General features: G+C 33.5%; 1 protein-coding gene across 1 annotated transcript in view; it reads left to right on the top strand.

Annotated features, from left to right (window-relative positions):
* The window catches only part of yl (Putative vitellogenin receptor yl), a 492,935-nt gene that overhangs the window by 437,604 nt on the left and 42,582 nt on the right, over window positions 1-12,749 (top strand). Inside the window, exons 25-26 of the mRNA XM_089106682.1 lie at window positions 4,358-4,468; window positions 11,152-11,481. Of these exons, the coding sequence (XP_088962808.1) occupies window positions 4,358-4,468; window positions 11,152-11,481 (441 nt within the window). The remainder of the gene's footprint in view (window positions 1-4,357; window positions 4,469-11,151; window positions 11,482-12,749) is intronic.

Raw genomic sequence — 12,749 nt, 5'->3', positions numbered from 1 at the left:
ACCAATAGATAAGTATTTCCAAAGGTTTATTCAATTCAAATCCGTAGGAGGGGCTTCGCAAGTTAAGGTTTTTCGTTTTGGGGTTGAAGGTGTCAATAGCATACATAAATTTAATTATTATTATAATTTTCTAGAGGAGGGGGGTCCTTCTTTTTATGCTGGGGGAACTTAAAAATATTGCTCCCAATCTCTTGTTCTCAAGCATGGTTTTTAGCCAATATTCAGAAATAAATCGCTTGAATTCATAATCGCTTGAATTCAATATTTACTTGCCTTAGTTGAGGCTAAAAGATGGCAAGTTATTGCACCTTGAAATGAATGCTATCAAGACGCATCTATTTAAAAACCAAAAAAGATGGTGTTCGTACTACGAAAAATAAGTATTTAATTAAATTCTGGGCTGAATTTCAGAATACAATTGAATGAAAAATTGTTTCCTTCAAGTCTGACACCCTGAATTCATGGCGTTCAGATTCGTTCACCGATTTGCCAAATTTCATGTCCATGTTGCAAATACTTATGAATATATTAGATTTACAATTTTCTTGTAAGTATTAAACCATTTAACTCTTTGTGTATTTAAGAATTTGGTCTTTGAATTGGAGTAATTTCCTTTTATGACCTTTTTTGGCAAATTATAACGTATATGACTAAGCTGAACTGGAATAGGGTCAAGTGAATTTTAAGATGAAAAATAAAAATAAATTTGATAACTTTATTTGAGCTTTTAGACAGAATGTAGATTTTTGTCACCTTTGGGGTGCAAACAATTCGCAGTAAATCCAATTGAAAGTAACTTGCTTACCTTCAGTCAATTCCTCTCTTCGGCTATGTGATTTTGTTTCCAATATAAAAATATTGAATTTCATTTAAAAATAAAAATATTTCATTTAATGTTAATCTCCAAAATTATTTTACAAAGCTTGTCAACTCAATCCTTCCAGTTCGTATTAACCAATCTCAAGTGCTACCGGTTCTCGATAGTGATGGTCTTTGCTTCAAGTTTTTTGTCCTAAACTACTGAAGCATTTGCAGTTATTGTTTCAGATGTGCTTGGCACAGTCTGTTGTGCCAGATAATATTTTGTCCTGCTGTATATCTTCAATTTTCTAGAGGAGTAAGGACCCCAGTGCTTGCTCTAATTACCGTCCTATAACTGTGTCTTGTTTTTCTAGTAAGCTATTTGATTATATGCGGCTACCGGCTATTAACTCCAAGCTTGATTTTACGCAATTCCCGCTTGGTTTTCGAAAAGGTATGGGCTGTGGTCAAGCCACAGTAGACAAAATATACCAGTAAGCTTATCGCAGATCATTTCTGGTCATCGTGAACAAAAAGCTCCTCCCACTTATTTCTGCCTTAGCTTGTTTAGCCTGTTTCTGCATTAGCTTTATTTCCGTTTGTTTCAATGCACTTTGATGGAAACAGTCGGAAACTGTCTAGCATGTCTAACATGTTTATATTTGCCAAAATGTTCTCCGGAGCACTCGCACCCCTGTCCGGGTTTTTATAATGGGTGAGATAGAGAATGATCATACTGGATAATATATGAACTGTGGGTCAAGCTCACCATATTGTGGGTTGGCTAATGAAACAAGCTGTTGCTCAAAAAAGTCCCCTGTATTGTTTGACCGTTGATATATCTAGTGCTTTTGACAATGTAATTCATTCAAATTCTTTGTTTTCTCTAGCAGCGTCTGGCGTTAACCTTTCTGTTGTTTCCGGGCTTAAGTATTGGTATGCTAATTCTTCAGTTAGGGTGAAGTGGAAAGGTACAGTAGGGGAGCATATTCCTGTTAAAAAAGGTGTTAGACAAAGTGCCGTGTTATCTCCCAGTATATTTAAGTGTGTTTTAGCTTCGTGTCTCCGACGTCTTCAACCGTCAGTTTTTTACAATGATAGTTTTGGCATTAGTCACGTTGCTTATGCTGAGATGTTCTGCTTCTTAGCCAGACAAAACAAATTCTAATTGCAAACTTTGACCTGCTTTCAGCTATACTGCCCGCAGTAGGCCTTTCTGTTAAAGCTGCCAAATGTGAGTTTTTGCGTTTTGGATGTTCACCACCGGCATCACCTCTTTGCTCGATCTCTTAACTATAACATGTTCAGCAAGTATTAAATGGTCAGGTTTATCTTTTTCCACGTCACTTTCTACTACTTGCTCCGGTTTTACGTCCAGCGTGCTGAAAAGTATGCGGGTTTGTTACGGAAAAATTTCACCCAATCTTGGTTGGAATAACCGAAAAAGACTTTGCAGTCTTTATTCTAGTTTTTGTGCCCCTGCGGTTTTTTATCTTTCTGGTTTTGCTTTCCTTCTTCGCAAGCAGGATACGAAGAAAATGCGCTTATGATATTTAATTATTTTAAATATCTGCTGCGTTTGCCTCGATGGTACCGGAACCATAGAATTGTTCTGAAATTTGATATTGTTGATGTGCCCTCGCGACTGAAACAAATATTTGCAGATCTATGTTTTTAAACCCGGCAATTGATTGCCCTTAGAAAAGTCAAGTAACTTGTAAAGTATCGGCTTAGTTTGCCACCGACAATCATGTTAGGCAGCCAAGGAATAAAGACCAAATAACGAAACGATCTTCAGAATGGTTACAGGTGGGGAGGAGACATTTAGTTGGAGGGGGAGGAGGCATTTACTTCTATTTTTAGGAATTTCTGCTCATCTAGGTTTTCTTTTCTGTAAAGCTTTCTTTCTTTTCTTTCTTTTCTTTTCTTTCTTTTCTTTTCTTTTGTTTTCTTGGTTTCTTTTCTCAATAGTTTCTTTAAGTTCAATTTCTGTAAATGTTTCGTACATATGTTATCTAGGCTAATTAAAATTCCAACAAAAACTCCTTATCAAACAAACTATTAAAAAAATTCCATCTAAACTATTTTGACAACAATGTCGTATGTTTGCTATCCATGCGCATAAGTGAAGCTTTGAAAAAGACAACATGAAGTGATTAAAGATATGATTCTTCCGCTAAACATAAACTTTTGAAATATTGTTAATAATCACTCTTGTGCTGGTGTAGTGGAAGTAACCTTGTCTACCAATCGTATATGGTCAGGTTCATTCCCACACGGTGCAAGGGAACTGAAATATTCCAACTCTTACATTTCAAGGAAAAAAATCCATCGTATTGTGTTAAGTTAACTAATTTTTTAGTTAATTTATAGTGCATAATATTATTATAATTAAAACTTTAAACAGTGATCTCCTTTGTTTAAAAAGGTTGTCGCTTTTATAAGCAAACAAACAGCAATCGTAATTTGCCTCACTTTTTTTTATTTTCGAGTTTTTTCTTTGCGTTTTCCATTTATATAATAAAAAACAATTTATCGTTAACTTATTTTCAAAAAGAAACAAACAAAACAGACAACAAGAGCTCATTTAGAAGGGGTACCCTAAGGGGCTAAATCCGGTGTTAAAGGTTGAAAAAAATACTGAAAGTTTCTTGAGAAGTTTATTTTAGCATAGACACCTGAGTGTTTATGAGAAGTATTCAATTTAGATGTTGAATAAGAAGCTTATTAGCATTACCCTCTTAGCAAAAAAAAAAAAATGTACCACAATAAATTACACTTGCCTATCTTGTAAAACGGGCAATAATTGTATACATATTTACAAAAAAATTAAACAAGAAAAACGGGTTTTAATTTCTATAAAGCAGTGAATACAAAACACTTAATTAAACAAAAATACTCCGAATATTTCGGCCTCACATCCGGGAGCCTTTCTCAACGTAAAAAAAAACACAAAAAACAAAAAAATTTATTACATCAACATAAAAAACATACTAAACAAACAAAATAAAAAATTTAAATAAATAGGAAAAGAAAACTCACATATTAAATAAACAATTCAAATTAAATAAACAAATAAACAAGTAGTGAATGGAATTGTTTATTTAATATGTGAGTTTTCTTTTCCTATTTATTTATATTTTTTCTTTTGTTTGTTTAGTATGTTTTTTTATGTTGATGTAAGAAATTTTTTTTTGTTTTTTGTGGGGGGTTTTCCGTTGAGAAAGGCTCCCGGATGTGGGGTCGGAATATTCGGAGTATTTTTGTTTAATTAAGTGTTTTGTATTCACTGCTTTATAGAAATTAAAACCCGTTTTTCTTGTTCAATTTTTTGTAAATGGAAAAGCAGTGTTGTCTAAGAAATTATATACATATGTAAATTTTTTCTTGAAAACGGCTCTATAAATTTTCTTGAAAATTGACACACTGATATTTTCCGGTATGAAAAAATGTTATAGAGTTGATATGGTTTTATCTTCATTCTTTACTTAAAAAAATTGACGTTTTGGACGTTTTCATTTTATTAAAACGTGATTAATTGTAGTATCATTAACAGGTTGTCCCCGCAGCTTCTTTCAATGTAGGAATGGCAATTGTATACCAAACTCCAGTGTTTGTGACAAGACACCTGACTGTGGTGATGGATCAGATGAAGGGTGGAGATGTGGTAAGTTGTATCTCAATTCCTACTACAGTTGTTTTATTTGAGAATATAATGAAAAATATAATAAGACTATAAATCTTATGTCTTCAGGGTTGCTTGCTGAATACTGATTCATATTTTTCTGAATATGAATCAGCTATGAATTAGATCATTTTTCGGAATATGATCTGTCAAAAGGATTTATGGTCATTGATTCATTTTGTTTTGTATGTTATGCAGTGGCGGATCCAGAGGAGGGGTGAGGGGGGCGCGCGCCCCCAAAAATAGTAAAAAGTAGTGTAATTTACTTAATTAACGCAAGTTTGTGTTAATTATGCTTGCTCCTAACGCAAGTTTGTCGGATCAACCTATTTTGTGCCACTCCCCCCCTAAAAAAAAATCCTGGATCCGCCACTGATGTTATGTATGTAGTTTTGAAACATGAGTAAGCCTGGACCTAAAATAAATGAACCTGGTCTGTCAATGTTTTTGCCAAAAGTTGATTAAAGTGGTGATACAATTGAACTGTTTACATAGCCTCTAAAATGTGCATAAATTTGTTCATAATTTACTTGTTCTTGATTCATGATTCATTATGTTTATTGATTATGATTCATATGATTCATATTATCTTTATGATTCATAAAGTTCTTGATTCATTATGCAATAAAATATAAGCAATACAAATCGATAGAAGAATTTAGTTTTACTGTTCATGAATTTTTTTTTATCTTCCTTATTAATTACATTAATTAAATATGTAATCAATATTAATATTATTGATCACATATACGGGTGCATGAATTTGGATTTAGACCACACCTTCTCATACAGTGTGGACCGATCACAGCGTATAAAATTTTGACCTTTCAAAGGGAAAGTACAGTTAAAGCCTGTTTTTTTTTTTTTTTTTTTTCCACCTCTCCTCTCGGTGACTTTCAAATTTTCTTTAAAAATATCTCATAATTTATTTAATGTCACCTACATTACTCAAGCCTGCTTGAGTTGAAGTTTCAATACAGTTGAAGTTTGATAAAAGTAAGCGTTCATCCTGATGTATCAAGGGGTTGAAGTGACTAAGTTAAATCTTCCTACCTAATTTTTATTATACGGTAAAGATCTTTCTACCAACTTTTGGTAGAAAGATCTATTAAAGAATACTGTAATAAAGAATTATAACCACATTAGTATTTCCAATAATTGTTGCTTTGACTAATCTTAGTAGCAAAATGTTATTATTAAAAAAAAAGTTTATATGAATTTTGGAAAACAGCCTGAAACCACTCGAAAACGATGTTGGGTTGAAGCGAAAGGACACCGTTAGAATTTTCACTGTCGAAATCCTATCCATGAAATATAAAGCCCCCCGCCACCCCTTCCTGCCTTAAACAACAAGGAAACTCGCTTTCTTGTATGGGTAGCACTTTTATTAGACGATAAAAAATCTTCTATGATTAAATCTTCTAAGTAAACTTTTAATTTTACGGTAAAGTCTGTTAAGGGACAGTAGCTGTGTTTGTAACACTTTAGGGGTAAGACTAGACACACTGGTAAAAAGACTCATTGACAAGTAAATACTACTACTACTACTACTAACAACTCACCGCAGCGCCAAGCCGCTTGAACCGAAGACAGCTACGCACGCTTCTTCATCCCAAAAATAAGTACGGCCTGCGAAATCCTAATGCAAAGGGCTTAGACACAAGCTTTTCATACAACGTGGGCTGATGAAAAAATATAGGTTTTAGACAGTAAAATTTTCATGAACTCATTACTGGAGTTCATAAGTGTTACTTTTATTATATAGCTTTATAAAATTAAAATATATAATAATAATTTATAATAATAATAATTATTATTATTCAAATGTGAACGTATATTGAGAAGTATAATAAATAAAGTAAAAAAACTAAAAACTAGAAAACCGATGCTTTGAGGAGACTGACGATAACAGAATTACGATAACGATATAAAGGCGATATAATAATGACGATAACAATAAAGGAGAATGGCGATAAGAGATAACGATAACGGAGAATGACTATAATGATAACAAGAATGATGATAACGATATAAAGGCGATATAATAATGACGATAACGATAACAAGAATGATGATAACGCTATAAAGGCGATATAATAATGACGATAACGACAACGGAGAATGACGATAAGGATAACAAGAATGACAATAACGATACAAAGGTGATATAATGGTGACGATAATGATAACGAGAATGACGATAACGATATAAAGGCAATATAGTAATGACCATAACGAGAATGACGATAACGATATAAAGGCGATATAATAATGACGATAACAATAAAGGAGAATGGCGATAACAGATAACGATAATGACAACGGAGAATGAAGATAACGATAACAAGAATGACGATAACGATATAAAGGCGGTATAATAATGACGATAAGGATAACAAGAATGACAATAACGATACAAAGGTGATATAATGGTGACGATAATGATAACGAGAATGACGATAACGATATAAAGGCGATATAATAATGACCATAACGAGAATGACGATAACGATATAAAGGCGATATAACAATGACGATAACATTAAAGGAGAATGACGATAACGATATAAAGGCGATATAATAATGATGATAACAATAAAGGAGAATAACGATAACGATAACGAATGACGATGATTCAGTGAGAATCACAACACTCGAGATAGCAACACATTGAAATACCAACACTCTTAATAAATACCTCGGTTCTACTAAGGTTATAGCGACAACACTGTTAATTCATTAAACGTGACAATTGAGGGGAAAATCAATTCTATCGTCTCTGATCGTCTCAGAAATTGATCATATGGCTGATCCATTTTCATAACGACGTTATTTACGTTATTACATAACGACGACAATATTTCCGGACCTGTTTCTAAACCATAATGGGATTCCAGGGAAATTTGAATTACCATTTAGATGTGTTCTATCTTTAACTTTTTATTAATCGAGTCGAAAATGACATTGCTAAGTTATACACTGCAAAACTCACTGTATAGTTATAGGCAGCTCCATCATGGGGCTGCCTATCCAACAGCTCTTCTGGGAAATCTCTTATTATACAGCTCCATGAAAGCTTGGCCATTATGAATTATAATGTTGGTGGTGTTCTATCTTTAACCCAAGCTAACTTGTTTTGCTTTCTATTTCTTGCCGGAGGTGTTTAATCGAAAAGTATATCACATTGTTAAATTTTAGAGGTAAATATGTAGGCTACAAAATTCCATAACTGATTTTGCTACAGGCTGAACACGCTATTAATTTTTTTTTTTATGCTGTTTCCAAATCAATTCACTCGCCAAAGGAATATATAAAACTAAAAAAAAAATATTAAAACGATTAAATTCTTACTTTTTAATATGCCGGATTCTTTTATAATCTAATAAAAAAACAGGATGTTTTTAATAATCAGATTATTATATTCCCTTCCATTACTATACACTTTTCAAAAAAAATTTCAATAATATTTGTTTAAATTATGCATTCAATCAAAGACGAGGACAAACAGGGGTTAACACGGAGTTTAACTGATTTGATATAGGAGCTACAATTTATAACTAAATTGATGTAATAGTAAAATTTATTGCTAGGGTTATATACAGGACCATTAGGAAGGGGAGAGGTGCACTTGCAAGTTAGTAGATTAGTATATTTGGAAAGAGCATAAAAAGTAATCAAGTAATGTGTTCACCTTGCCCAATGTCAGCTATGGAATTTCGTATATATTTTCCGTTTTAGACAGCAAAACTTTCATAAACTTATTATTAGATTTTGTACGAGTAGCTCTTATTATACAGCTCCACTGTTTTTACCCAGTGCATTTCCAATTAGTGGCTATGTCTGTCATTTGCAGCTCTTATTATACAGCTCTAGTGTTTTTTACCCAGTGCATTTCCAATTAGTGGCAATGTCTGTCACGAGTAGCTCTTATTATACAGCTCCACTGTTTTTTACGCAGTGCATTTCCAATTAGTGGTTATGTCTGTCATTTGCAGCTCCTATCATACAACTCCACTGTTTTTTACCCAGTGCATTTCCAATTAGTGGCTATGTCTGTCATTTGCAGCTCTTATTATACAGCTCCACTTTTTTTACCCAGTGCATTTCCAATTAGTGGCTATGTCTGTCACGAGTAGCTCTTATTATACAGCTCCACTGTTTTTTACCCAGTGGATTTCCAATTAGTGGCTATGTCTGTCATTTGCTAAATCAATCAGGAAAGTTATACTTCTAGAGCTCCATGATGATATTTTTTCGCTCTTTTTCTGCTAATTCTTCACATGCTTTCTTCATTTCTACACTTGGCGCTCGCTAAATGTTAAAACTGCATGCCTGAGCGAAGATCTTTGACATTAAAAATTGTGTTACCGGGCGTTCCCAAGACACTTATGGTTGTGTAAGATACCACTTAACCAATTTAAAGAATTTTTTTTATTTTTAGTGTTATTATTACTTAAAAGACCATCATCATGCATCGCTTATACCTACAAAGTGTGTAATACACTTTGAGTAAATCGTTATTATATGTTGAACACAAAATTTACTAAATGTCAAAATTTATATTGCTACTACCAACAAATGATTGCAACAGCAGGCCATATTAGCGAATTTATAGATTTTAGTATTTTTAAAAGTTAAAAGAAAGAATAAAAATTAGCAAATATTAACATTTTGGGGTATTGTTCTATTAACCGGGCTCTTTTGAACACGACAATGCATACCAGTCGCGAAATAGATCGAGTTGAGTGATGAAAACAGGTTTATAATGCCTTCTGGGATATAAACAAATGCAAGAACTGTATTTAAATTGTTGGTTTTTGGGGTTTAGGGGGGGGAGGTACGTAGGTTAAGTTAAGTTACGTATTTAATATATGGTATAATTTGCCCCCCCACCCCTAATGTGCAAATATACAGCCCAAATTTGTTTATAACTATTGTATATTCATCCTATTTTATTTTATTTCATTAGCATTAACCAAACTAGCACTATGTAAAGAGCCCGGTTAATACAACAGTACCATTTTTGGGATATGAAAGGCAATTTTCTTGTTCTGTCAAGACAAAGCTTTTGTCATATATAGAATAAACGTCGACATTTTAATACCATATGTCGAGCAAACGAAAAAAACAGATAATAACGCTGGAGACAAAAAAAAACACTTTTTATTAGCTATTTCGTAATTTTTTAGCATTTTCTGGAATAAAAGGGGAGGGGAGCTTCAAAAATAGCAAAATCTAATGGGGTATTTAAGAAAATTTATGCTTGATATTGAGGCAAATATAGGACTTCTATAGAGTGAGTTCGAGCATTCTAAGATTACTTACCCGACAAGCCCGATTACGTATCCTTAGCATTACACCTGCTAACCCTGGAAAATCCAGGATTATTGAGGATAAATGACGTCATATATAAAAAAATTGAAGCTTTTCGAAAATGGAAAAAAATGTGAAATTATATGCAGAGAGCAAAAAGGGACAGTAATTGTGAAAAGTGACACCACCTTCAGGGGTTAGTAAATAAGCTCTGTTTACAGTGGAGTACACGTGATTAATATTGTTATCAATTTCTAAATGAGTAAGTGATTTTTTCGTCTAGTTTTTTGTAGCATTTCAGTTGTCATGTTGCCGGTTAAGTGTTTGTTGTTATCTTTTACAGATCTGGGGAACATTTTTAATTACAATATTTTTAATTACAATATTAATTAATAATTACAATATTAAGTGGATAAGTTGGATAAGGGATGCTCAAACGAATTAATAGAGTAAATTAAAAATTTTGGCATCTCTGTTAAGCAGGAAAAAAAGTTCGTAAGGCTTGTAATTTATCTGTTTTTGAGTATATTATACTGTTATGTTATTATATCATATATTATCATAATATACTTTATATCATATATTAAGTAAATTACACTTTTTTTACTAGTCCTAAATTCAAAGCGCCAAGTATAATTAAATATCGGATTTACCGTTAGTTTCCTACCAAGGATTTTAGATGACTATTGAATCTTCTTTTGAAAGAGTCAACAGGGAAACTTACGGGGATAACTTCACCAGGGAGATCATTCCAGATCAGAGCGCAACGCCGAATGGAGCTGTTCTTCAAGTACTCTGCTCTCGGGTCGCCAGCCTCAAGATAACTGGACTGGACCAAGTTGTATGCTTTCGTGTCTGTCTTGTCGATTGGACAATTGGGAGAATAATTTCAGAAAGATCTTCCTCGTGAAGATCATTCCAGCTCAAAGTACAACGTCGGATGAAGCTCTTCTTCAAGTACTCTGTTCTCGTCTTGCCAGCCCCAAGATAATTGTACCGAGCTGTGTGCCTTCGTGTCTGTCTTGTTGGTTGGACAATTGGAGGCACAATACGAGAAAACTGTAGAGAAGGAGATGAATTTGTGTACTTGCACAAAACAACCATCTAAACTGTATCGAACCTCTCACTTACTGACTAAAGAGTCAGACGGCTACACCTCCCCTATTAGACCTATTTTGGATCTTTTGGAGTGGTGCCAGCAACGTTCTCGAAGCAACAGCATACAGTGGGCATCTGTAAAGTATGTTATACTTTATATGTTTATACAAATGCTCTATGTTATAACATTATAATTAGATTATTATTATTATAAACTTTTCTTATTATATTCTTAATGCAAATCAACTTTTCAGATCGACCCTGCTCTATCGAGCACTGCAGTCATGCCTGCCTCAAAACTCCATCAGGGCCACAATGCTTGTGTCCGCCTGGTTTTAAGCTCTCTAAAAACAAGCGGAAATGTGATGACGTCAATGAATGTGCCATAACTGCCATTCGGTCCACAATCTCTCCATCAATTTTGAAGCACCATGACGATGAGCATCATGACATTCATGAACATCATGATGATACCCTTATTGCTGATGAGTGTGCTCAGACATGTGAGAATGTCAAAGGTGGATATAAATGTAGATGTCAAAAAGGGTATAGAATAGCAGTAGATGGGCACTCATGTAAAGCAGGTACTACTCAATTTATTGTTATTTTGTTTTTGACACATCTTGGAATGTACAACCCAATTTTCTAATGTTATTAAGACAAAGTTTGCATCATGTGTAGAGTAAATGTTATCAATAGTGCAGCACTGTGATGATAATCATCATGATATCCATCAACATCATGATGATACCCTTAGTGCTGATGAATATGCTCAAACGTATGAGAATGTCAAAGGTCGATAGAAATGCAGATGTCAAAAGAGGTATAGACCCGCAATAGATGGGAACTCTTGTAAAGCAAATGCTATTCTATTTTTTTAATTTTATTTTTGACATTTCTTTTCAATATCCAACAAATGTTTGACATTTGCTTTTCGACATTTCTTGTGAATTACAAGACATTTTTCTTATGGTTTTAATTTTGTGTCATATGCAAAGTTAATGTCATCGATAGTGAAGCACCTTGATGATGAGCATCATGATATCCATCAACATCAGGATGATACCCTTATTTCCGATGAATATGCCTAAACGTTTGAGAATGCCAAAGGTGGATGGAAATGTAGATGCTAAAGGAGTATAGACTAGCAGTCGGTGGGCACTTTTGTAAAGCAAGTATTACTCTTATTTTTTGTTATTTTTTACATTTCTGGTCAATGTCAACCAAATGTTTGACATTTGTTTTTTAAATTTGGTTTTGACATTTCTTGGGAAATGAAAGACTTATGGTATTTAGTGTGTGTCATATGTAGAGCAAATGTCATTAAAGTGAAGCACCATGATAGTGAGCATCACGATATCCATGAACATCCTGAGCATGCCTGTTCTGCTGATGAATGTGCTCCAGCGTGTGAGAATGTCAAAAGTGGGTAGAAATGTAGATGCCAAAAGGATGTAGACTAGTAGTAGATGGGGATTATTGTAAAGTAGGTATTATTCTAATTTTTTTTTATTTTATTTTGACATTTCTTATTAATGTCGAACAAATGTTGGATATTTATTGGTATTTCTTGCGATATCCAAAACAAATTTCTTATGGTATAAGCCAAAGTTTGTATCTTTTTTAAAGTTTGTATTTTATTAAGACAAACGTGTGAGAATGCCAAGGTTGTACATAAATGTAGATGTCAAAAAGGGTATGGACTAGAGGTAGATGGGCACTCTTGTAAATCAGGTATTACTTTATATTTTGCTCTCTCTAAGGATTTACTCAAGTAAAATGTAGCACGGAATTTACCATACAATATTTCAATTTGTTGTAACATCGGTGACTCCCAGCGAATTACAGTTAA

The sequence above is a fragment of the Artemia sp. Qi Xiang Cuo genome, chromosome 21 (genome assembly GCF_049724085.1).
Source record: "Artemia sp. Qi Xiang Cuo chromosome 21, ASM4972408v1, whole genome shotgun sequence".
NCBI classification, from domain to species: domain Eukaryota; kingdom Metazoa; phylum Arthropoda; class Branchiopoda; order Anostraca; family Artemiidae; genus Artemia; species Artemia sp. Qi Xiang Cuo.
Note: the sequence above shows the minus strand (reverse complement) of the source record. Positions and strands in the feature narration are given on the sequence as shown.